We start from the raw sequence: 27,410 nt of genomic DNA, 5'->3' as shown, positions 1-27,410 counted from the left end.
CACAGCTGTTTATATTTTTCATTGTGATAGATCTTTCATAGCACTGATTATTCTCCCATTCAAGGTCGTTTTTTCCTTCATGCTTTTAATCTTTATCTGGAGATACAGAGATAAGCCTTTGATCACCCGGTTTTATCAAGTCTTTGCTTCTGAATATGAGCCTCTTTGAATTTCACAGATGCTGCCATTACTTTGATCTGACCAATAATTTGAAGCCCACAGGTTTCAGGTGGGAACAACATTTTATGACTGGAAGTAATTGAGGCTTAGAAGAGGATTACGTACCATGTCAACTTCAGAAATACTGTCCAAGCTTTCAACTTGCACATCCACCCCAACAGGAATTGCAGGGCCTGAAAGAGAAGGAGATTTAGATATCCAAATAACTGGTCTTTCATATCATCTGCATGTAATTACCACTATAAAGTGCAAAACATTTCTGAACTTATGTTACACATTTCTGTCTTCATGAGGGGGCTGGGGTAAGAGTCAATGAATAACCATGTAAGGCCCCTTTTGAAACATTGATTATCTTCCCCTTGGCATATACTGCAATGTTGACACTCTGCCCAGCTAATCCAGAGCTTGGATGAAACATTTGCATACATTTTTAAAAACTGAGCCATCCCATCTTAAATTTTAGGCTTTTATGAACGAATTTAGCCCCAAGAAGAGGGGACTGAGATGAAGAAATGGCAAGCAATGAACACTTCCTTGAAGGTTTCTCATTTTTTACCGAAAAGACAAGCTATATTAATCTCTCAAGAGCCCATCACCATTCATATGACTCACTGATGATGTTACTAGCTTTCCACAACAGTTTCAAAATTAGCAACCAAAGAATTCACGAAGAGTAAATAAGCAGAAAATGTCCCATACCAAATGCACACTCTTCTATTATCAGAAACCTTGTATCAAAACTTCACTGTAGACTGCTGCTCATTAATGACCAGGACTTGCTGAGGTTACTCTTCACCATAGTGTGCCCTCACACAAGCTTTTTCCCATTTCTTGAGGTAAGTGCCTACAGAGACATGCACACCAAGCACAGTCCACCAGGGCAGGTTAACAGGAACTGCTGAGGAACAGTCCAGGTGGATCCACTGCCACCTTGTGCTGTCAGTGTGTGGCACTCAGGGCTCACACTGATGAGCCGATCCAGCCTATCTCCAGCCTAGGCACTGTCAGTGAGACAGACCGTGCCAAAGGGGGTTGGTCTCTTCTCCCGGGCAACCAACAATAGGACAAGGGGACATGGGCTCAAGCTCTGCCAGGGGAGGTTTAGGTTAGATGTTAGGAAGAAATTCTTTACAGAGAGGGTTATCAGGCATTGGAATGGCCTACCCAGAGAGGTGGTGGATTCACCATCCCTGGAGGTTTTTAAAAAGAGATTGGACGTGGCCCTTAGTGCCATGATATAGTAATTGGAGTTGGATCAGGGGTTGGACTTGATGATCTTGGAGGTCTCTTCCAACCCTACCTATTCTATGATTCTATGAAAGGAAACAGAAGCTCTGCAGACATGTCTGGGACTTGCCACCCAGAACTGAATTTTCCAAGAACCATAGTGGCCTCCATGATGATTTGTGAAGATCTGTGAAGTTTTTCAGCACCCAGATTTTCAATCTGATTAGTAGTCAGATGGCATGTAAGAGGCACCACAATCACTTTGTAGACTCAGACCCACACATAGCAGGGCTGGCTGCATGCATGTATTTAGCTAGAGCAGCATCTTCCTTGAGACCACAACCAAGCTCTGAATACACCATGAGCCTAACAAGAGAGCGGAAATGGTATTCTGAGAAAGCAGGGCACTTTTGCAAGCTGCCATCTGTCCTGCTCCGGTACCTGCTGCAGCTTTTACACACTCTCACACATCTTCAGGGCTTTTGAACACAGCCTTAGGTTTGCCTCTAAATGGAGGAGAAAGCAGAACCAACTCAGCTTCAGGAGGAAAAGGCTAGTCACCATGTCCATGAGACAAGCTGCAACTGGCCCCAGTACAGGTTTGCTAGGGCTTTGATAAGCCAGCCTCACCAAATTACAGCAGAGCATGCTGATGGTGACACTGTCCCCCTTCCACATGCACACTTCCAGACTGTTGTGCCCACACCCTCCATCAGTGGTTGTGCTGGGTACAGACACTCCGAAGGAAGCCCTCTGGGGCAGGACCAGGCTCCTCAGAACCACCAACTCCAATTTAAGTGACTGTTTACCCAGCAATGAAGCTGAAACATGGCTAATCCAGCACTCCAGTGCTCATAAACACTTACATGTCACATTCAGACACACAGCTGTGCACTTCATACTTTTAAAAAATTGCCAGCAAGAATTTGCAACTGAGAGAAAAAATTTCTACACGGCACCCCTCCTGCTCAGTAAAACATGTTTTGTTTTGGTTTTTTAAACAAGGTAGCAAAAAACACTTTATGTGTGGTGATAGCAAGCATCTGTTGGTAGTCAATTTTTTTGCTTTTTTTTGCCTTTTTTGCCTTTTTTTGTTCAGATACCATATCAAAGTCATACATGGTGAAGAAGAGTCATACATCAAGAAGAGCCTGGGCAGTAATTCCAATACTTATCTATTTGCTTAATGCCTTTAAATACCTAATAGCTCTTCAGTGAGGTCATGTTTGTGACACTTAACTTGGGCCTTTGCTACAGCAAGGCTCAATGCTCAGAGAAAGTTTCTTCAGAAAGACTCCACAGTCCAACACAGCCCATGTCAGGGCAGGCACAAGGATGCCCCCAGCACTGCCTCTGTCTTTTACTGGAGAAAGCATGAGTAATTAATATTACTTATTGTCATATACAGCTGGGGACACTGCAGTAGTGCCCACAGTGCTTCCAAAAAGCCATGTCATGGTAGCCATGGTGCTAATGGAGAAGACATGGTCTCTGCCAGGATGGCTTCACAGTGCAATCAGGTTGTGCCGGAAGAGGATGGCAGTGGTTGGCTGTGGTACTTCCCACTGCAGCTCCCCGGTGCCGATGGGCTGTGTGCCCAACACAAGCTGGGCAGCCCCCCACAGCTTCCAGACTGCAAGAGAGACTCTCTGTGTATGAATCCTGAATTTAGTCTTGATTCAGGAAATCAACACCCACCCAAAGTCTGTTTACTGCTGCAATTTCTATGTCTGTCTGAACAATAATCACAGATTAAAAACAAACAAACAAACAACAAACAACTAAAAACCAAACCCACAAACATAAGAACACTGCCAAGTCGGTATATGTCCTGCTCTCTTATTCCTTCCCTATCCACTCTTGAAGATTAAAGACTGTGTCCACGTTCTTTTCTTTGTTCATGTTCCTGCATCAAATGCTCAATAACCAGCAGTTACCTCATTGCAAGGACAAGACCTACGGTTCAGTCTGGAGCTGCCACGAAGCTTTTAAACCCAAAATAAAGGGTGTTCCATGTTAAGCCGGATGGTCTGGAAAGCCCTTGAGAGAAGAGGCCCAAGGCAGTGTTAGGTGTCTGGTACATCAGTGAAACTGCTTTTATTTATTTCTTTTCTGCAGTTAATCATGAATTTGAGGGATGATAAAACAGTGATTGTAATAGAGAGAGGGAGAAATCATTTGAACACGGGACTCAAATGTTTAGATCTTAATATAGACAGTATGAAGATGAGATTGCAAAACCAACTTATCAGTGGAAATATTTACTCTGCCTTTCTTGGGCAAACTCTTACTACAATCAGCAGGAGCAACCACTGCTTTTCCCTTCTCCCTGCTCCTCATTCAGCACGTGAGGCTGAGGCAATAAGAGAGCACATAAATGGGAACGAGGGCACATTGAGATACCTAGACCCTTTGGAGGAGGCTTAGACAAAAAGTTGGGCTGAGCAGGGAAGGGTGGGTGAAGGGCCAGTGAGGACAGCCCAAATGTTGCTGCCTGTGAGCTAATGACAGGAATACAGTGATCATCAAGTCCTGATTCAGGTGATGAGCACAACTGAAGCCCTGTCTAGAAATGCTCTCTTTAAACCACAGAAACAAACCCTGGGTTTCCTTAAAGGTATCTTGGTTACAGCACATACCATTGAATTAAATGGCTGTGGATCAGTCACCAATAACGTCAAGAGATCTTTGCTCTCACTAAGCCTTGAAGTCAATTAGGAACTGCTACCTTTTCAATCCTGTCCCTCAGTCAACTAAACTCTTGAACCACTGAGGCTACAGATGCTTTGCCAAATTCCTTATCAAATTCACTAGGGATGAGCAAAAAGAAAAAAATCCTCTTTACTGAGAGGGAGCAGAGGATGATGAGGGTGTGAATGTGAGGGGACAATAGCTGAGACGGTATACAACACACTGAACTGGTAGACAGAACAAGTAACTTAGATTACAGCATTAAATGCAGAAAAGCCCTCATCAACCAACTTGTCCTTGTCATAAACAACATTTTATCAAAATTCAATTTTTCTTCAGCAAGAAGAAATATAGAAGGATCATCTTAGAGAATTATAAGCAGGAAAAGACCTGAATACTGTAACACTGGAGAAATCTCAAAGCTCAAGGATGTTCACTGCTGCACAGGCAGTTAAACAGATCCATGTGAAAGCTGTGGATTTGGCTGACTAAAGGAAGCAGTGATACTTTGCTCGAAGACTGCAGTCCAGCAAAGCTTTTCAGCTTATACTTCATAGTCTCTGAAAAGTATCAGCCAAATTCATGGAATTATTCAAATTAAACAAGTATTTGTAGATCAAGGTCTAGAAATAACTTCTATAACCTTCAACTAGAGCATTTCTTCCAGAAACAGCAAACATGTCAACATTTATTATCCCCCATCACTGTCCACAGAAATATCTTGCAGAACACAAATCCTAATTCAGCAGGACTGATACAACCAGAAAACAAACAGTGGACTCTTAAAGCTTCATAAAAATCACAGACTTCTTCTTACAACACAGAAATGAACCCACCATTAAATAATTCCCCTTGCACCTCAGACACAGAACAGTGGCAGCTTTCAGGTAAGCTCAAGACACTCATACAGTCATTAGCAAATGTGACAATATAAAAATTGAAAATGGAAAATAGGAGATTTCCCTTTTGAAGGAGGTATTTGTGTGTCGAGAGAGGATTTAAGTGATCTGAAGCACAGACCGAGGCTGATGGGAGTGCTTCTGCTTTCTCCCTTTCTTGGACAGTATCCATTAGCCCCATAATTTCTGCATAGGGTTTACATATAACATGATGGAGCGTCCTCGCAGCTTCTCACTGTAAAGGTACTGTCTTCTGAAAATGAATTCACATTTGGAATCCACACACAGACATACACCATGGCTTATTATTGTAAATTCCTGCACATCGCTGTTCTAGCCTCAATTCAAACTTTGATATTGAAAAGATGTTTAGGAACCAGCCTGTAAAGTTGTTTGTGGCTTCATATATCTTTATTCCTTTGCCAAGTTCACAACCTGGTGTGCTGAGAACCAGTGGAAAGAGTGCTCCCTCATTTCTTTTTCCCCTGCAGTAAATTGCTCTGTTTTGAGATCTACTCCCCAGTGAAAGCCACCACGCATTCAGCTTAGGCGCTGCACATAGAAAAGATGGTGTTCAGAATACCTTTACAGAAAAACCACCTTGCATCTGCATTCAGTGGTTGTACAAGGAGAACAGATGGACACAAAAAGTCTCCATTTTGGGTGGGTTCCGACACAAAGAAGACTTTGTGGCTTGTTTCACCTTGCAGAAACTCCAGTTTGAATATCAAACTCTGCCCCAGGTTGAATGGGATGCCTGGTCTGGGGCTAACCTCTCCAGGGAACTCAGGAGGTTTCCACAAGTCCTGTTCAGGAATGACTTCAGAAGATGCCCAACACTAAAGTTTGTTGCACCCCAGTCTCTGCACCTAAAAACACTCACCAAGGAGCAGCGTGAAATCTTCAAAGAGTGAGTCACTTCCAGTCAGAACTGGGCACAAACATGATTTTTTATTTCTGAACACTGGAGCAGGCTTTGGAAGATAGGGAAGAGCGTGTTACCATGAAGATGCCTGGAGTCAGTTTTCCACCCAGCTCTGAGACTAAAGCTTTGTGACATCTCTTTATTTTTTCTCTTTGGCAGTGCTTTCAAAGGCTCATTGTTTCCCTCTGAGACAGTATCTTTGTTCTCTCATGTATCTTTGGAGGAGTGAGGCACATGTAGGCCCTGAGATAAAAATATCTACATGGGAAATGAGTAGGTTTGAGACTTCTTTACTGACAGACATCTCGTGCACACCCAGGGGGGCTGCAAACATCCATAAGAGATTCCATGCCCGCAAGCTGCAAAACAGTTTTCAGTGTATCTTCATACATGTGTGTGTGCTCATATACATATATATTTACTTTTTAATGAATATGTATATGAATGGGTCCTCTTAGATGTGGGCAGCTTCCAGGCAGCCACGACCAGGATATGTTCATCACCTGCCTCATGACAGCAGAGAGCTTCGTTCCTCTGCATCTCACTGAGAGCTGTTCATTAGCAGAGAAGCAAGTTTTATTCCAGCCCTTGATAGTAACGCTAAGTGAACTACTTGTGCCTTATTCATCCCCTTATTCATCCATCGTGGCAAAAATACTGCCCAGAAAGGGAAGCAAGGACCAGCTGAAGTTAGGCTACTAAGCTACGAGCAAATATAATAAAAGTAAAGCATTAGGCTAGCCCTCAATAAAGAAGATACAGCTATTTTAAGTATCAACTAAAGCTGCTTATTCATGGGCTCCCTGTAAAATATGAGATGTCATAGATGAAATGCTTAAAATGGGTGTTTAAGGAAGGCAGTAAAACAAACATTTACATAATCTTTAAAAATTAATAATAGTAAATAATACCTGAACATCTGCTAGCTAGAACAAGGTCACTGACACGGAGATAACTCCCGAAGGGTCAAAAACCCTGCAGTCTCTTTTAGCTTATGGAGTCTCTTTGACCATCAACAAAGCAAAAACCTTTGTCATTGCCTCTGTACCCAGTCGCCTGTCTCTAGTGGACTGGGAGCAGGCAAGACAACCATGCTTATTGGGCTGTTAATAACACAACTTACACAACATTTGTTTACTCGCTTGCTCTTTACAAAGGTACTTCTTCTTGGAAAACCTTTCACCTTTCTCTAATGTTGGGGGTTTTTTTCCATTTCACCTTGCATAACCCTAGCCTGCTCTGCCCAGTGGTCACAGCTGTGTTGGGCTGGCAGCTTGCTGACTGTCCTCTGCAGACCAGCAAGAGTCACTGTGGCCACCATTAAGCAGCTCACACCCCAACCCCTTTTTAGTTTAAAGTTCAATAGTGAAGTTGTAAACTGGTCCACCAAACCTGGGAACCATCACGTTTACAGTACTGGGTTTCTCTTTAGTCTAATGTCAGTCAAAATTTCCTCATTATATTATTTGTGTTTTCCAGAATTGAAGTACCTTTCCCACCTGCATCATAACATCACAAGCCCAATGCAATGCCACAAGGCTGGAATTTCTATTAGACCATGGTCCTTGAACTGCTCTCAGAGAGGGTCTTAGGGCAGCGACCGGTTACAGCCACATGCCGCCCCAGAGGCTCCTCTTCTCTGCTTCCACGATACAAAAGCCTTTTTATCCTATGCAGGTCAGACCACATCAGTTTGACTGACACTGCCACAGCAAAAAACTGGAAGGACTCACAGTGCATAGCAAATCACTGTGACTGCCTGACAAATAACATTACAGAAGAAAGTATGAGGATTGCCTCTTACCAGATTTTTGCCCATCAGGCTTATCGTCTGTCACTAAAAATACACTGCAGGGGTGTAAGAACTTGTAGCACCTTCTATCCCTGTGTAAGCCATGCTTTCCAAGACTGTAGCCTCAATGAAGCTCTTTCCATGCTTTGTTCCTTATCACATGCAACTTCAGCACGACTTTGTTAATCCCACATCTTTATCCCAAGAACCTCGGTAAATTAAGGAGGTTTTAAGCAAAAATTAAAAAAAAACTATGTTTTTCCTTTATAAATAAAGGCACCTTCTCTATAAAGGCTGTTAGGATATTTCTCAATTTTATAAATATTAGTAGAAGACTTTTGGCTCTAGAAGTATCTTATGCTGTGACTGGAGTTAGCATGGGAAAACAAGACAAGAGGGAGATTAAAATGCAGTTGTATTAGCACGGGAAGAGTGACTCTGTAATTACGTACGTATGTTTGGTGTGACATGCACAAAAGTGTTCCTCACAGGCTCTGTGATACTGATGAACATAGTAAAAATTGGATCGGTTTCCAGAAATATAGTGCAGTGGTGCCACTAAGCATCAAAACCTAAACCATCAGCACAACAGAATAAATCCCCATAGCTTTCCCACAGAACACAGACATCACGCCTTGACATATATCCAGTTAGGGGAAAAAAGTTTTAAAAATCAGTGTGGCTCCACAGCTATCTTCAATTGAGTCATGGGAAGGAGTCCAAATCTCCTCCTAGAGAAGCCCTCTCATCCCACTCTATCAGACTCAGTAGCCAGCAGGTCTTTTGTCCGGAGTGGTAACAGCTGCAGAGAGGCTCCAGTCTTCCAGTTTGTCCACATTAGGCACTCAGAAGTCATCAGCCAAGCTCCAAAAAACTGAGGTTGGATTAAAAAAAATCTGAAAACCTAACACTGCAGCCTCTGAGCTTATAGCAAGGCAGGGCATACATGACATTTAGGGAGGCACATACACTTCAGTGAACTCACTCAACAGAACACAGTATCTGCTTCTCAGTGTCCAGTCTGTTAGGGAAGTTGAAGCAGAGCAAATCAGCAATCCCTGTTCATGTGTGCGAAATCACACAGCTGCCTATCCACCTTCAGAACACAACATACTAGTGACAGAAATCAATGAAGTGTTGATCAAAATCAGTGAATTGTTAATACCCCCACTGGAAGTCTTCAAGGTCAGGTTGCATGGAGCTTTGAGCAACCTGGTCTAGCAGAAAGTGTCCCTGCTCATGGCAGGAGGTTTGGAACTAGGTGATCTTTAAGGTCCCTTCCAAACCAAACCATTCTGTGTTTCTGTGACAAAGCACTGCTGTGCCAGGCAAGCTGTGTGGGATCACCACTATCCGTGAAGGAGCAGCATGCCAACAAAAGAAAGCCAGACTGAAGGCAGTGGACATCCAGCCAACGCCTCACAGGTCCAGGCTTTGTGGACAGAAGATTGAAAAAAAAGAAGCCTAGAAAACCAGGTAAAGAAAACAAAGACCAATAAACAAACAAACAGGGGGTTAAGCCCACAAGATGGTTGGCTGGACATTCCTGACAGTGACCATCTCATCCTGGAACCAAGAGGATTTAGGTGAGTCGATGAAACCAATCTCATGTCTCCCTGGTCTTTTCATTTTTCGGAAGCCAGGTTCCTTCCCAAATCCACTTTGCTGAAAGGCTCAACTTCCCAAAGAAGCAGCCTGGCAGGAAAGGAAATGCCAGGGATTATCTCCCTTTCCCTAACCACAGACTGGTGCAGCAGTATCACTGGAGTATCACCTGCTTTATCTGAAGCAGGTGGAGGACCTGAGAGCAGCTCATTCACCATCATTTTTACAGCCGAGTCATAAAGGAGCAGGAGCAGGTTTCATGTCCAGTGCTTCTAGAGCCAGCTCCCAGACCTCAGCCCTGAGCCTCAGCTGCACCCCATGGATTGTCAGGTGTATTCACACCAGCCCCAAGAGATCTGCCTATGCTCCACCCAGAGAGCAAATTAGGGCAAATTCTTCAACCCTAGAAATAGCAGATCAAGTTTAACACTGATTAGCAAAAGAAGTTTTACCTCCAATGGTCAGGCTGGACTGCAACTTGCTAGTAAATAACAGTGGGGGGCAGGTAGGAGTCACTGGTGATGACACATTTGAACTCTGGAGTATGGAGATACATACATATAAATTGTCAGCATGGGGACAGCACTGTGCTCTTAGAACATCACATCTGCACTGTGGGGAGAGAAACATCTTTCAAGTCACACCAGGGATGAGCAGGTCCAAGAAGCTCCATTCTACAGATGAGGTGCAAAAGGTAAAACACTTGTGAGTCTCACTAGACAGGGAGAAGTAGCACTTCACCCTAGATGGCCAATGGACAAAGGATGCAGTATTAGCCATTCAATGAAAACCACAGAAAACTGTCCTTAGCTCTGAAGGGGCTTGGTTATTGATCTAATCAGAAGAGCATTTTCCATCTGGTATTCCAGCACATTTTTATTCAGATACTCTCTTATCTCTGCAGTAGTGAGCCTAGCAAGGTCAGCCAAGCACATTCCTGTAACTGGGTGTGACAGAAGGCAGAAGTGAAGGACACAGAGGACTCTTCCACTCTTTTGGTTGTCTTAGAGAGTTTGAGACAAGATTTTATCTGGATGGGATGGGATGTGATCCACCTAATGAGTTCTTTATTTTGCAATTTGATAACATCAGCTGAAAAACTCATTGAAACTTCTCAACTACAAGTGAACACTAAAACCTGTGGCTTGTTCCTCTTCTCAGTAGAGTGAAACACTTACTGGCAGGGTCCATCCTGAGCTCTGGGGAATTACAGCCAAAAAAACTCAAATGCAGCAACAGGAAGGAATGTAGGAACTGTACAGAGCACAGAGGGCTATGAGATAAGCATGAGGCCTCTCTGATTTGGCACCAAGTCCCTTCCCTTCACACTGATGCATTTGGCCAGAGGTTTGGTGTTTTGCTTGTTTCTTTTCAAATGAGATTGTTAATTGGATAATTAGATTATTTTTAATTAAATGAACATGAAAACAAGAGAACCATTTTATTCTTACCTCCAAAAGCTGGCCTCATGGTGAAGTCATGTTCATCGACTCTGAGAAGCTGCTCTGTCTTTCCTTTCCAAGCTTTGGTCAAGTCATGATTCTTCTTAAAGATGTGACTGCAAAAGACAGCAACAGCATTGGTCCAATGTCTCTATGCCTGAGCTGCAGCTGACTTCTGCCAGCCCGGTTTTGGACCTGCAGGAGCAGCAGCTTTGTAGGCACAGTCTGAGGGAGGGAAGCAGGGAGGCTGCCAGCACCACAGCACAGACACAATGCCGCTTTTCCACAGCACTTTGTGCCCCCACAGGTGCCCTGCTCTCTCTGCCCCAGTCCGAGATGGACACGGTGCTCCCTTCACCCCAGACACCACAGCTCCCAGGGAGGCACAAGGCTGAGAGAACAGCATCTCATGGAGGAGCTGGGATGCAGCAAATGTCACGGCTCAGAGCAAGCAACGGCAGAAGCAGCCGGCTGCCCCCACGTTACCTGGCCAGGATTTGGCCAGGTACCAAGGAACATTGTCATGAGAAAGCTCTTTTCGATGGTGGTCACGCAATGTCATACACTATTCTGAGTGAACTTCAGTGCCAGCAGTTTGTGTGGACAGAGGGTTTGCTTTGTCTTCTGGCTTTCAGCAACAACAAAACCACCCATTCCTCCCTTCAACAGCAGGAAAAGAGGAGTTTTAGCTAAAGAAGTCTGCAATCCTTCACTTTCCCGAATATTAAGGTAGGAAAAATTCTAACCTTTTATTTGATACGTTATATGATAATGATATGACAAGGATGACAACAAACCCCCAAGAAAAGTGCAAGATAGTCACTAAAATCACATAGGGGGATAACTAAACGGCAGACAAATATACATTTCTGGAAGAAAATCCAGATCAGCATCCCTGGCTGTTCTCCAGTGGTGCAGGATGGAGAACTTGGACCATTAAGGTTCCTCCCTCTGTTCCGGACGTAAGATACAACAAAGTTACAAATATTGCTGCAATGAGCTGTTTGTCAGTAACTTACTAAAAGTAATAATGATAAAGAACTTTATACAAAAGGGTTCAGATTCCTTTGCCTGTGTGAAAGAAATATTACTGAAAATAAAGAAAAAAATCTTGGAGAAAAAATAAAGAGACTACTTAGGCTTAAAATCTTGGTGAAAAATTCAGAGCTTACAAAACAATCACCACACTCATAAGCGTGGCTGTAGAAAGTGATGTGCTTGGCCTCATTAAAATACAAAGCATGATGAGTATGAGGCAAAGGGAGCAAAAATCATAAATCACCAATCAGAAGAAAAGTTTCCCATCAGAACGCTCATTTCAGGAAAGAAACTACGAAACCTAGGGGGTGTTGATAGCTGCTGCTAACATCAATAACCCATTTACTTTAATAAGGAGGTGAAAAGGAAGCAACAAAATTTGAAAATAAATATATCGAATGGATGTTTTGAGGGAATATAACCCCTTGTGCTCCAGGACACATGCCACATAGAAAACGTTGGACCCTTCTTACATCACTTTGGGCTCCTGTTTCAGTCAGGATTTCAGAGCATCTCTCTCCCTGCTGGCTGTGAAATAGAGCCAGCTGGAGCAAGCGTGCTTGGCACAGCTGCACTAATGGTTACCTAAAAGCAGGGTGTCAAACCAAGTCCAGTCACTAATGGGAATGGTTGGAGGCAAAAGTTTAGCTTTTAACTGCTTGCTGCAGGGGGGAAACTTTGCTTCTCTGCAAAGGTTAGGGCTTCGCTTTGCCATCCACAGTACTGCCTCTACGCCTGAAAAGCTGGAAGTGGGGAAGCAGGATCTTCCCGTGTCTGCTTGATTTTAATTATCTGGGAAAGGCCAAAGTACCGCTGAATGTTCAATCAAGTCTCTCTCCTCAAAGAATGGGGAAAAAAATCTAATTAAAAATCCAATAAAACTTCGGATTGCCCGCTGTATGAGGAATTAGTACAGAAAACCCTGGCAGTATTACAGTGCCATCTTCTAAATCGATGGCTCAGCATCACTGAAATGCTGTGCTTTGATCAATTCTTTTAAAAATCATCAAACAGCAAAGAACACACAGGAGAGCTGCTGAGAACAGTCTGTGGCCACTGAGGCTTCAGAGGGCTGGCTGGGGACACAGACACTGTCTCAGGAAAGAGACAGGTTTTCAGGCACTTCCACAGCCAGGAGTTGCATTTAATAGCCAGCATTTAATCATCAGTTCACGCCCAATCCTTCAGGTGCTGGACAACTCAGACTTTATAGATAGAACTCTGTCCTTTCTAATCAAATTAATCCATTTACAAAGATTTTGTACCAAGATATTTTTAATGACAGGAAGTCTCTACAGCCTTTGAAATGTGCAACTACTTTTGTCTATTTAATCCAATTCAAGATCAAATTTGTTTGAAAAAAAAAATCTTTATAACAGTGTTTAACATCAACTATGGCAGTATCTTCTGACCCTCTCTGGCAGGTACCCCACGCCACACCCATTGCTGACTGGCATGGGGAGCTGCCAGTGCTTTTGCAGAGCTGAAGGATGCATTGAATACTGTTGCCCATCGGGCGCCTTTACTGACAATCTGATCACTGCTATCTCAGAAATCCTCCCCAATGTATTTATAGTCTTTAGCATTTCTGATTACAGATTTCTCAGGGTTTCTTTCAGCTTTATGCACTCTCTGTCATTCACCACTATTCATTTAAAGCCACCCATTGCCCCACCTCTTTTTTTGCCAAGTTTTTCATATATAATTTTACTGCTGTTTGTACTTCATTCAAAGGCGATGAATTTGATAAATCTGACTTTTGTGAAGAATTGTTCCTGTTTACAGAGGAGAGAAGGGGACGGGTATCTCACTGAGCTTCAGTAAAGGCTTCTCTATTATTGCCCTATTTTTTTTATATATATTTTCCTTTCCAGTCACTTTTTTTCAGAATTGTTCTCAATTGCATAAAATGCTTCTTATATTGCCAAATATATCAAAGAAAATTAATTATTGATGGCATGAGAAATTACAGATAACAGCTCAGCAGGACTCAGAAAAGTGGGTATCTATGCAGACATTCAGATGTTTTAGAGTGAGATAAAAAAACTTATCAAATTGGAAACAGTCCTCATGCCACAGGGTGTAAGGCAATAGCTAAGTAGTGAGTGTGAAAGTGAACGTGATCTTCATCCTGAGCATGGCGCAGCTGTTGGCAGCCAGAGTCTGTGAGGTATCTGCACCTTCCTCTGGGAAATTTAGCATTGTCTTTGGTCACAAAATGGTATCTCATGGTCGTGGGACCTTGGTTCCAATTAGCTCTTGAGATTCAGAAAAGTATTGATACAGTTTCAACGAAATCTTACCTCACCAGTATATTCTCTGGGGGAAAAAAATCCCAAAATGCATTGGTTGAAGGTGTCATTTACTTTGTGTAGCAGCCACAGCGAGCTGGAGGAGACCTGCGCACTGTGTAAACTCAGCACCAAGAAAGTACAAAACCTCCTGTTTTTCTAATCAACAAAACATGTGACTGCTGCAAAGATCTCCTAGAAGCTAAATGAAAAACAGAAGGTACAAGAACAGTTTGTGACTGTCATGACAACTTAGCTCACTCCTAGATAAGCATTCCAAATTTATTATCTCCATTGTGCTGTGAGTGTAGCCCACATAGATGTGTATCTTTAATCTTAACGTACGTGCATCACATGGGATCAGATGTGGCTAGAAATTTCTGACAAGCTGGAAACCTCAAGGTCCTCAATTTTGTCAAAGTCTCTTTCCATTGCCTGTCAGGGCCACCAATTCAAGTGCTAGAGGAGCCCTCGCTGCCCAAGAAGCCCTGGCATCTCCACAAGAAGACAGGTCTATCTTGGTTTGCATGGATGGCCGTACCATGGGAGAGATCGTACCATCTCACCAGGGGAGAGATACTCTGTTGCCCAACTTCTGGATGTAACACTTAACTTGTCTGTAGGTTCCAAAGCAGGAAAGAAGGTGATTTTCCATGCCAGCTTTCTAGAAAAACTAAGCCAGACTCCGGAAAATGATGACACAAGATCAAAGGGTGTGCACAATCACTGCTATCGTACACATTTTCTCCCTGCTTTTGTTTCACTGCTATGACGCTGCAGTGTTGGGGAAAAGATCCCAGGAGACATCAAACCTCACACAACTAGAGGTTCTGCAATGCCCTGGACTTGAGTCCCAGACAAGCAACACACCTGTAAAAAATGTTTATCAACATTTTAATCACTGAGCCACTTACTCGAAATTTTCTGAGAAACCACCATAGAGCAGAGGGATTCTGTAGGGCCTGGGAGGTACCACAGGCTAGAGGACGTCTGCATTATCTGGTTGAAAAATGTGATAAAAATGCAGCTCTGCAAGAAAGTAGAGGGAAGTCGCTGCCAGCAGCAGCAGTTTCGGCAGGGATCACTAGACCCCTTACTCCAGTGGACTGCTGTTTGGAAAAACAGTCTTTGTGCTGAGCCTTGTGCTGCCATGCCCTGATGGTCATCTTCTGCTTCTGAGTCCCAAATTAGAACTCGCATGTAGCATACTCTGAAAACTGCATCTCTAATGAGATACTCCAAATCACTTACCACTTCCAAAAATCTTGGCAGGAAGTCTTTAGCTAACAAAAGCTCAAAGCCACTTCTATTTCAAAGGCACAATGTTTCTGCTGATTGAAGCACGAGGCTTCGCATGGTAGGAGAGAGGAACAGGCAGACTTGGAGTTAGGTGAGTGTAGGTTGCTGGAAACACGGCATTCACTGGCACAATCCAGGTGGTAAATTGAGTTCTCAATTTATGCAGAGCAATACACATTACCAGAAGCTTTATCAGCAATTGTTATAGAGCAATAAATATTAACAAAAGTAGTAATTCTCAGAGCTTCTTTTTCTCTGAGTGGAAATTCTGTCCAGCTGGATAATCTAGAAGGACTACCTGCATTTGTTTGCAGTTCCTGAGAGGCAGCCACTGCCAATGTACTGAAGAGTACCCCAAACTGTTTCAAAAACTCAGTGTTGGACATTCCAGCAGCACTTGCTTAGCACTTACAGTAAGGCCGATGTGCTGAGGAAGCTCCAAGCACAGATACACACACTGTGTACAAGCCAGCACTACTCATAGCAAGTTGGACATGCCCTGGCAGCATTAGCCTAGACTGTGTACCCCGCTCTCTGGCAAATCCCAGCCAGCAAAATGGCAGCACAGACCACTCAACACATATACCTGCACCTTTCCACACTTATACTGTCTCTTTCAGCACCAGTCTCTTCTTCCTCTCTGGAAATTTATTCCCTGGTGCGTGGGTAAGGCAGGGGCCAGCCTGCCCTGCCCAGCAGTCACCCAGGGGACTCTGACAAAAGGCTTTGCTTTGCGGTTCATTTATCACTTGACTTTTCCAAACAAAATGAAATGCAAAAATTTTTAACCAATGTTTTGGTTAGTTATGAGCCCTTGGTTTTGTGCACCATTTGTCAGCTTGCAAATTAGCAAGAGTGCCCTCAACCTCACACAAATCACTGATATCCTTCGGTTTTGCAATGTAAGTGGCAGAGACTGTACACCCCGGAAAATGTGAAAAACCACCATCAAAGTACAAAGCCAGGACCTGCTACTTGATGAGCACAGACCGAATTTCTATGCAAAGCCTGGGCCCTCTAAAGCATAACATGAAGCTGCACCAGGCAATGATCAGGGCAGTGATGCACAGTAACAGTTGTTTCTTTAAGTTATACCTCAATTTGTAGAAGAAGAGACGTGTTATAAGTCAGGTGGGGGACGCAGGAGTAAGAAAATATTAAATGCAACACAGTGTCTAACTAAGCAAGGATTATCTGTTCTGCACACTGAGCAAGGCACCACTCATCAAAAAAAAAATAATGCATTACAGTTCAGTATTAACATAGACCAAGGGGAGTAATTAAGGGTGCAGAGGCAACCCTTAACTTGGAATTTCTTAATCTGGGTTCCTAACCAGACTCTCCCATATTCCTTTCCCATAAGGCACAGGCTCAACCACTTCCCTGAATAACCTTGGCAGACAGCTGTTTTGGCACCTGTGGGACCAGCTATCCAAGCCCTCAGAGCTCTGGGGGTAAGGACCTCTATACAACGTGAAACTCTATTCAATGTACAAGTAAAAAACTACATAACTGAAGGTGTTCTGCACTTGCATAACCCAAGCTATCTTCTTGAAGTCAGTATAAAGATCTTTGATCGTGTTGATTTATCCCCTTAATGGATACAAAATATCAAACTTATCAAATGTAGATTCCCAAATATAGGAACACATTTTTCTTGATTAGTATGTTTACTGTAAAATTTACTCTATTTCTTATGGTGAGTCAGCAAGAGAAATGCTAAGCAGAAAATGGGATTAAATTATTCGAAAGATCATTGTTTAAATTTCTTTTGCATGATTGGGAAACCAGCATAGGAAACAGCATTTGTTTCCTTTTACTAGATGAGTCCACTATTTGTTGCTGGTTTAGAGACAACTACATTTTTTCTATGTAACAGGAAATTTAAAATATTATTGACACTGCTCCATACACTTCTTTTTGTCACAACATTGCAGAGTTCTCTGTATTAAAATTATCATTCACATTTGATAGTCCATAAAAATTCTTTTTATATACTTTTAAATAACCATATTGCATAGGAATTGTATGGGGGGGTATGTGTGTATATATAAAATATATAATTGTGTATATATATATATATATAAAAAATATATAGTTCCTCATGTTCTACCTGACTGGAAAACTGTTCATTAAAACCATTACATCACAGAAAACTAAATAGTATCAGTTATTCTTTGGAGTATATTTATAAAAATAATTTTAGCAGTGCTTTGACTACCACTCTATTACAGCTCACAAAAATAATGGCACTGTAAAAACAGTAAACTATTTTCACCACCTTCAAATGAAGTATAAAACTTTTAACCCAGAGAATGGTACTACTTTTGAGCAATATTTAAAGAAGGATTTATACTATTTTGTTACTTCAAAGCAAATGACCTCTACTACACACAACTGGTTTGCAAGGAAATGCTACTGTTGAATCCTGCACAATCCCCAGAATGTAGACTTTGAAATATTTTCAGAGTTAAATGAAAGATCTCATTCAACAATTGCGATTCTGTGGAAATCAGTAGTAAAACTTCAGTTGACTTTAGGATTTCAGGATCAGCCCCTGGCTGTTTCAGCTTTATAACATTAAAGTCACTAAAAGCATATGCCACTGTATTTTTTCAATAAGTAGTGTAAATCTGATAGCATATTATGTATTCTTTGCTTCCAATTACATCCCATTTATTTGCAAAACATTCAAGTAACAACATTCCTTATAAGTATTGAGTGTTAAACCAAAAAGCCCAATAAAATAAGGGAAAATATGAAAGTTTACAGCCATAGTGAGGCCATTTAATAAGATGGATTAACCCAATTTTATTTTTGAGCCCTTCAAACAATGAATAGTCTTGTAAGATATAATTGCCACTGGATGACATAACCACAAAAAAGGATAACATACTTTGGACTGTCTGGCAGGTTTGGAAGATTATCTTTTCTAATGTAAACCTCCGGACAAATCTCAGCAATGGTAAATCTAATAAACTTTACTAATACCTTTAACTCTTTCTTGTGCCTTTGCTTGACTTTAAAATACATTTTTTTTAAAGATTCCATGTATTTCTTCAAAATGTATTTTTAATTTTACAATCCCTGGATAACTTCCAGGGTTTAATTAACCATTAATTACCATAATGCATGCTCTCCATCTCAAACTGCTAGAAAATAACAGGCAATTCCAAGTGAACGTAAGTAGCACAGGTATTCTAGCAAGCAGGTAAACAATCTGCTCTTGAAACAGTGCTGAAAGAGTATGTACATTTGAAATCTCTATTAACTGCAACTCCTCTGAATTCTCTCAGTAATTTGCATATATGGCTAAGAATAATTTTATAATAATCCATGCTGAAGTGGTCAACTTCTCTGCAAAACCTGCCTCGCTCAGAGTTAATCAATATTAGCATTAGAAGTGTCCACTTACAGTTAAAACTGATTACACTACCAGCGACTGGTATAAAAATATTATCTATAAAGCTCTTTACACATACAATAGACACAAAGATATTGACAGAGTAGGTTTTTATGTCCGCATAGTTATGTATTTGTAACATTCCACGAAAAGAGATACAGTGTTTTAGTAACGCTTACCTTGCCCTCTGCACATCCAGCTGGCTTGTCCACCTCCTCCTCCTGTGTTTTCTGCTTTCCACAAGAAGAACTAAACAAAAGATTAATAAAAGGAGTTTTGCAAAATAAGGCATCTTGCTGAAAATGGGAGCCGGGCACTCTGCACTCCAGTGACCTCCTGTAGTACAATTCCCCCCGGGCTTAAACATTGAATCAACTCTAATTCCGGTGTCGCGCGTTGGTCAGCGATCAGTGGCAGAAACGCTGCTTTCCCGACGTGATGCTTTCGACAGGCTTTCAGGGGCTTCGCACTCAAAGATTTTCCCTCATCACCGCTTAATGATTGGCCATTACTCACCAAGTTTACCTCATAAACATTTCCACTGGGTCCTAAAGGATACTTACTAAAGCCATTATATAAAGACCCGCAATTCTGCATGCGGCTTTTTGCTCAATCCCCTAATCTCAGGGCTATCCTCCTGCCAGACTGTAAAACCAGGCTGTCCCTTTTCATTAGGCATTCCACGTTTTTTTGATCCTTTGTATGGCATCTTTTTCAACTGGAAAACACCTATGTCACATTTCAGACATGTATCTCATTGTAAAATACATGTATTTTGATGCATTTATAGCAGTTGAGGGTTTATTTTCTGATTTAGTCTGGCTCTTCATGCTGTTCAACATAGAATATGAGCTATTTCCTCTGAAAATGCTGACTTTATTTGCTGTTAACTTTTAAAGGAAAATTAAAACAGAAACTCCCAATCTATACATGAAATTGACTTTACATAAAACAAGTCGCCATTAATGTGGTTTTTTTTTTTCATATGGGTATTTTGCATAATTGGGCATTTGAACTCTTATCAAAGAAGATTTAAATGAAAATTTTAAAGTTACAAAGCAGCTACTTCTTTAATCACAAGGAAGAGGCTGTTTACAAAAAACCATTGGGGGGGCTCATTTCCTCACAGCTCAGTTGCAGGACAGTGCTGACTGTCCATCTGCGTTAATAACAGTCAGTGCATGGCACAGGTACGAGAGCAAACATTTGCTTGGCAGAGCAGTGATTCTGGAGGAAGAGAAAAACACACTCAGAGCAAAGCTTCCAGAGGAGTGAGCAACTCAAACCCCAGCAACGCTGTCTTGTGGGTCGGTCAGACCTTTTCCAGAACTCTCTTCTGTGAGCCCACGTTTGCAATACTTGAAGTGAATAGGTATTCAAGCACCAACTAGGAAACACAGTACTTCTGTATTAGAGGCTACAGGATGTGGAGAGGGTTTTTAGGGTTTTCGTGTGCAGGGTGTTTTCTTTTGGGGGAGGGGGAAGGGAAGTTGTGTATTGGGGTTTTCTGTTGGGTCTTAATTTCTAACGAAATAAAAAATTAGGTAAAAAGACAATATATAGACATCAGATTGTTCTATGGCAGAATGTGTAAGTAACTACTGAACAAATGACATACTTCTGTCGGAACTTCTAAAAAAACCTATTTTTTCATCCTTGTTCCATTGTACCTGCAAACAAGATTATCAACAGTGCACAGAAATGCTAAAAAAGAAGTCATCTTTTGGAGTTTTTAATTTTCCACATTCCCCTTAGACACATAATGGGCTTTCCTCATTTTAGAAGTTTTTATAGCTACTTTAATGTAATATATGCTATAACTAACAAAATCTAGGAAGTTGTAGGTAGCTTGATAAATACTTGCTAAGAAACAGGATGAGAATCTCACTTAAGTCAGTGCTATCATGTCTGACAGCAACAAAATGAGAGCTAGCTAAATTTCCTTGTCTTTGAAATAAACATGTTGAACAATAATTTGAACAATAATACCAGAGGAAAATTATCCCACCCATTGCATTCTTCTACTTCACTCCAATTTAAACAGTCACAGACAAAACCTCTCAAAACCTTAAAAATTATAGGTCTGCTGCTTGTATATCCATTTTCACAGTATTCATGAATATTACCAGTGACTTTTTAAATAAATTTAAAATAAGAAAGTCTCTAGGTCTAATATAGATTTTAGGTTAAAAAAAACCCCAAAACCACTAACCCCCTCCAAGTGAACAAAATAAAACCCAACCAACCAACCAACCAACCAAAAAAAAACCCCTAAACAAAAAACAAACCCAAAAAACAACCACCAAAGAAACCCCAAAACAACAACAAAAAACCAACCAACTAAAAAAAACCCCAAAACAAAAAAAAAACCCAGACAAAAAAACCCAAAACCCAAACAAACAATAAATAAAATGCCATGTGATATTTGAAGCATATCCAAAGAGTGGTTTGAAACTTTATTACTAGTAGGATTGCAATAAATACTTCTCTTAAGCACGTTCAGATATATGAGAGTTTAAGTATAATAAGGTTTAAATTTTCTTTAGTAAATAAAACAACACGCAAAACATTCAGTTCAACACATTATGTATATTTCTGGTATAATGAAAAGACAATAGCTCCAGGTAAATAATTATATTACATATTTATAACTATTGCAAGAATAGACATGTTTTGTAGCATTGTCAAATTTAAAAACAAGATATACAATTGAAAATACTAGAAGAGGACATTCAAATCTTTCAAAAGATTATCCAATCTTTCTTCCAAAAAAATAAAAATCAAAATAATGCAAGTCGTTTTCCGGCCTCTTCTTTCCTCCCCTTCTCCTTTCCCCCTTCCACACACATAAAGCAGCTTCACAATTTGTATGTGTTCCCCCTCTAGAAATGTGTCATGGTAAATCAAAGCGGTTACGAAAGAGTTCACTGGACACAAACACATAGTGGTGTTTCATTTTATAATTCCCTCTTCAATTTAAAATCTTATACTAACTTACATGGGTGATTAATTGCATTTATGTTCCATAAAAAATTAATCAACCATTTTTTAAAAATTGTCTTTTTCTAGTTTATAAATTACTCAAATTTAGGCCCATCCGACGTGCCTTAATGTTACTATTCCACTGCACTGTTTCTCTAGTGGGCACTCATAACACATGTCCCACTTTGCTTTTCTTACAAGTAACGTATCTGTAGGTACATTAACAACATTCGTAAGGATTTAAGCATAAATACAAAACGTAGCCTTTGTAAACAGTTCTCATGTCATACCCAATACAGAATGTTCAATGAAGCATTCAGGTCCCTGCTGTTAGGACAAACAACCTTATAACTCAAATATATACTCGTTAGCCAAACATATTCTGCGAAATATAAGAGCTGCCAACGCAAAGGTCAGAAGGACAATCAGAACAGTTGATCCAGTGTGGTTCGTGTTGACTCTCGGCTGCTGTGCCCGGTTAAAGTCAGTGGAGGATGGAGCCCGTCTCTGACTCTGCTGCTGAGCACGGCGCTGCCGGGGACTCATGGATGTGCTAGTGGACACAGCTGGAGCGCGCTCCTGACCAGCCACTGCATTGCTGTTCTGAGTTTCAGACTAAAAAGGAAACATGGAAAGTTGTGAGAGAAGACACTGCATAAGATTAGCAAGAAATAAAATCATACGGACTAAAACATACTCTTCAGATTGCTGTTAATACTTGAAAGCCTGATAATACGTCACCAATAATTACAAGACTGTTATAGCTGTCACTTTTGTCCATACGCTATCTGAGAAGTATATTTCAAGCTGCAAACTAGCAGTTCTACGGACAAGAAAAGGCTGAAGAAAGTCTGTCAAACAGTATTTGTCTTAAAGAGATTTCAAATATCTTTGTCTAGGATTTGTTTAACTCTTTGTTGTTCAAGAAATCTTTAATAATCCTCTGGATAGTTAAGTTTCTGAGCATTTGTAATGTCACCTACACTGAAGGGGAAACAAGCTGGGGAGGTGAGGAAAGGAAGAAGTCCAGAGAACTGTAATCAAGCAGTGCTGCACTGCTTCCTGTGGACAGTTGGGTCCAGAAGTCTGTTCTCATCACCACCAACACCACCGGAAACACAAAACAAATCCTAAACACCAACCACCCACATGATCCCAGCAGGAGTTCCCAAGCACTGCACGTGTGCAGGCACTTACCTATTGCCCTCTACTGGGCAAACGTCGGTCTGACATTACAAGTACCAAAAAAAATAAACTTCGGCTACTGATGTTCTTTCTTCCAGTTTGTTAGACTGAAACTATGATTACCGATTTTCCACCAGACTAATCCTGCTTGCAATACTAAAAGGCTCAAATTTCCAACATTTTAGTATTAAAAATAATGATACAGCACAGTCATTAGAAATAAACATTTTGACAAGGTTAAATTTAAAAGCACTTAAAAAAAAAAGCTCCTCTGACAAAAAATTGCAGGGCTGTTTTTTTTTAAGTCTTATTTTCAGTTCTCAGAACAGTGTGCTAGTATTCCTAACTTAAAGCAACTTGCAGCTATTTTCCAGAGTTAGCTTTCTCCGCCTTTCCTTCTAAAAGATTATCATCACAGTAGGTAAAACTAGAATTCTGGACATTTTATATACGCTTCCAAACAAAAGCTTTTTAATGGACACAATATCCACAACCTTAAGCACTGTTTCAGCCAGCCACTATATTCATAAAAGACACTCTTTCCACATGGCCAGACAGGGAATGCCCTCAATTGTGTATCAGGTTTGAGGATCCACAACACAGGAACCAGCACTTGGTCTCCTGACTCTTTGGTCACGTGTTCTTTATGTGGGAGAAGAATTCTCCCACATTTACGACTAGTCAGTGATTTGACCAGCCCGGGAAGAGACCTTCCTTTCTTCATCATTACTATTTTCCCACTGTTTATCATCAGCAAGGAAGTACTGATGTAATAACTTGCCACCTTTGACAAGTTGCCTGTTTACACAGGTTTCTTGCCTAAGTAAGCAAGCAGCTTGGGTAGCTTCAAAGAGAAGTGTTTTTAAAAGATAAATTTTATCAGCAGTGACATCAAGAATACCATGAGCAGCCTGCCATGACTTCCACTACACTGCAGAAGAAAACAATTCTGCTTCATTTTGAACTCACTTGAAAGCTCCTCATGCCAAGGAAAACAAAGACTAAGAGAAGCCAAGTTTTGAAAAACTAAGTTCCTAGATCCATCAACACTCCCATCTTCCAGAAGGGGAGAGAGAGAGGAGTCAATTCAGCACACAAGAACTGCCAATTCAGCAGACAAAGTGCTTTTCTCATTCAAATGGTTCTAAAGAAATAAAAAGGAAGAAAAAGTCTAGAAATATTCCTGATCCTTCATATTACTAACAAAAAAAACCTAGCACTGGCTGTCACACACATCCTCCCAACACTGCAAATTTTAAATTTAAAAATGAAACAGAAAGGTCCTCTTCTGAATAAGACAAGGTGTCATACACTGACATGAACAGATCTGTGATTTGAGAAAAACCTCACTGACAGTTTCAAGGCTTTAAACTATTTTTTGAGGAAATTATAGATGGATCATGGCAGCAGCAGACCAACTGCTTCACCCAAAGCTCAGCTAATGCACTGCCTTGGGATTCCCAACATAATCAATGACATGTTGAACTAAGTTAGATAAAAAAGAAGTGATCATTACCTAATATAAATTTGGGACCAGATGCTACAGTATCTTAAATAATACATACACATATCTCCAGATAAAGATTTTTTCGTTTGAAGACTTAATTGTTAAGAATCCCAGAAGTGGCAGATGGGCTGTATTATAAATTTTTTAAAATATCACAATCATCTTGTTTGTAACATAATGGCAAGTCTTTAAATTCTCCTTAAGCAAAAACATCAAGATTTTTAGACTAACACAATACCTCACATGACATAATTTCCACTAAATATTAAGTCATTTTCTGCCAAACCACACTGGAAATGTTGTGGATGAGGACTCAGTAGACTTAAAATAGAAATATTTAATAAGAGCTACATTGTAGCCATCATTAGCATCTGATTTTTACAGCCCACGGACTTGGGTCATGTTACATACTATTTGAAGCTTCTGAAACTGTTAGGATTAGTAGAAAACTTTGCTCTAAGGACATTTGAGTTTGATGAATAAGGCTATTTCAGTAAAATATACTTATATTAGAATTAACAAAAAGTTATATCATCTAACAAAATGCAGCTAAGGAAATTTACACTGTGTTCAGCCTACTGAAAATGGCAGCATTCATTGCATCCTTTACATCTCCAGGCCATTATTTTAAAACTTTTTATCAGAACTGTGTAAGTATTAAATCATCTTAGAAGGGATGTTTTAAAAATATAACAAACTCTAGAAACTCAGAACCATATAAATCCTCTGGGTTACTGAAGCCTCTTTTAGTTACTCTCATGATTTGGAGAGAGATGCAGAAATAAAACGACAGAAGGAGAGATGGAATATTTGTTTGTCTGTATAACTTCCAACTGAAGAAAAGCTGAAGCTTGACACAGGACAGCTTAATGGCTCATATGAAAAATGTCTTCTTTTTAATGAATTAAAGTTAGGCCAAGTACTTCCGATTGCCAAGACATTTAAAATTGTTGCTGTAGTATTATGAAACTTTAAACATTATTTAACAGTGATAAAGGGAAACACTTTTTACCAATGTATCATTCAGAACACATAATTAAAAATAAAGGCTTCTGTAAGTCTCATGCATCAGAACACAGCCTCATTTTCTGACAGAAACCTCTTTCATCAATTTAAGATTAGCTGGCTTCAGTTACACCATTTATTTTATCACTCCTCATAATGCTTCATCTAGCCAGCATATTATTGCAGGTCACTACTATATCATACTGTTTCATAACAGGTGTACTGAGGTTTGATGTATTCCCAGCTTATCAAGAAAACAGTCTAACCACAGCTTTTACCTTATCACTTCGTAAGTCTTACCAAGTATCAACTTTATTCATTAACTATAAGCACCAAGGTGGGGCATCATTCCACATCAATACATCAAATGTATTGCTACAGGTCTGGTAGGAGTTCAGACACCCATAACAGTCCACGTGGATTTAGTCAAAGCAATCGGGGGGCAGACAGAGCAATGCAGCCCACCAGCCTCTGCTTCTCAATAAGCTGCAGTGCTCCCCAGCCTCCATTAACAAGTCCCACAGACTGCAATGAGAGTTTTGGTACCTAAATTTAGGTGACCACTAGTATACCAGATGACTTTATCTGAACCCAAGTCCAACCTGAGTATCTATAACATATTCTTTCAAAAACATTCTTTTGCTCAGATGTGGAAGGATCTCATCTTCTTAAGGCTAAGGGTAATTACTTTTATCAAGTCAACTTTCAGCAGTACCTTGCTTGCAACATGAATACTCAAACAAGAATAATGTACCATTGCTTTGCCCTGAATACACATCAACAGCTACTATACATTTTTAAAAATATAAATATATATATATTGTCAGAAGTGTTCTCTGCACTGGCTTCAGACTCCTCACAAGTACTATGCTGCATAATGCTTTAAGTAGCTGTTTCTTATTAATGCCTAAAGACTGTTTTCTTTGCAGTTCTGTATCTTTTGCTGCGGCAGCATTTTCCAGAGTCTTCATGGCAGCATTGTTCTTTTTCTTGTTCTCATGCTGTTGTACTCATTGGACTCGATGATCCTTGCGGGTCCCTTCCAACTCAGAATATTGTGTGATTCTGCGATTTGATTTGTACCTGCAAACCTCAATAATGTTGTTGTGACAAGTTTTCCTGGGAAGCAGCTATCTTTGGCATGAAAATCAATCCCTTCCCATTCTTTTTCTTTATTCAAAGATAAGCCATTTAAAGACTTGATAAACATTCCCTAATCATATCGGCGCACAAAATATTAACAGCCAATATGCAACATTTTATCCAGAAAAAAAGGAAAAATCAGTTTTGATGTTATCCACATCTAACATAACTTAATAAGGTGGAATTAGGTCTTTACACAACAAGAACTAACCTAATAAACTAATTTTACACATGCAAGAAGCCCAGTCAAGTGGAAAGAATCTGAGGTTTGCATGGATACTCTTTCACACCTATTAGCAGATCAAGGCCACAGTTCCCTACTTTGAGAAGATTTCTATTAACTTTTGCATGAAGAAGAACACAAAAATAGCAAGCTCAAATTCTTTAGATAGTCTTTCCTGTTACACGTTTCTTTTTTCCACTGCGTGACTGTTTTTACTCCCAAATGGCTGCAGATAATTCCTCACACTCAAAATGTGGCAGCTCAGAAACACAGCTGTTGCTTCAAATTAAAACTAACAATCACGAATGAAACAGTCTGATCCCTTAAAACATGAATCCACATATTTACAGCTAACTACACTTACAAATGTTTTTAAGTACATTTATACATTTAAAGGTCTCATTTCCCATAGGACTGTTCTGCTGAAAATTAAGTTAATCATTACTTATTAAACCAGCATAATCGATTAAAACAATTTTCTTTAAAATGGGATTAATCAAAAAAAAGTCTCTTTTTCCTCAAGAAAATGCCAGCAATGTCTTTGTGTGTCAGCTAGTTCTACTATATTAGCCA

At 40.5% G+C, this 27,410-nt stretch overlaps 2 protein-coding genes across 2 annotated transcripts in view; both read right to left on the bottom strand.

The window, feature by feature from the left end:
* GABRR2 (gamma-aminobutyric acid type A receptor rho2 subunit) overlaps positions 1–19,262 on the bottom strand; it is a 34,524-nt gene extending 15,262 nt beyond the window's left edge. The window contains exons 1-3 of the mRNA XM_027695439.1: positions 18,972–19,262; positions 10,771–10,877; positions 286–353 (exon numbers count right to left, since the gene is read on the bottom strand). Of these exons, the coding sequence (XP_027551240.1) occupies positions 286–353; positions 10,771–10,877; positions 18,972–19,159 (363 nt within the window). The 5' untranslated portion in view covers positions 19,160–19,262. The remainder of the gene's footprint in view (positions 1–285; positions 354–10,770; positions 10,878–18,971) is intronic.
* Positions 19,263–21,216: 1,954 nt separating this feature from the next.
* UBE2J1 (ubiquitin conjugating enzyme E2 J1) overlaps positions 21,217–27,410 on the bottom strand; it is a 28,644-nt gene continuing 22,450 nt past the window's right edge. The window contains exon 8 of the mRNA XM_027695446.1: positions 21,217–22,389. Within this exon, the coding sequence (XP_027551247.1) occupies positions 22,120–22,389 (270 nt within the window). The 3' untranslated portion in view covers positions 21,217–22,119. The remainder of the gene's footprint in view (positions 22,390–27,410) is intronic.

The sequence above is a fragment of the Neopelma chrysocephalum genome, unplaced genomic scaffold (genome assembly GCF_003984885.1).
Source record: "Neopelma chrysocephalum unplaced genomic scaffold, ASM398488v2 Primary Assembly neopelma1_23b, whole genome shotgun sequence".
Classification (NCBI taxonomy): domain Eukaryota; kingdom Metazoa; phylum Chordata; class Aves; order Passeriformes; family Pipridae; genus Neopelma; species Neopelma chrysocephalum.
This window is presented reverse-complemented; position numbering and strand designations above follow the sequence as displayed.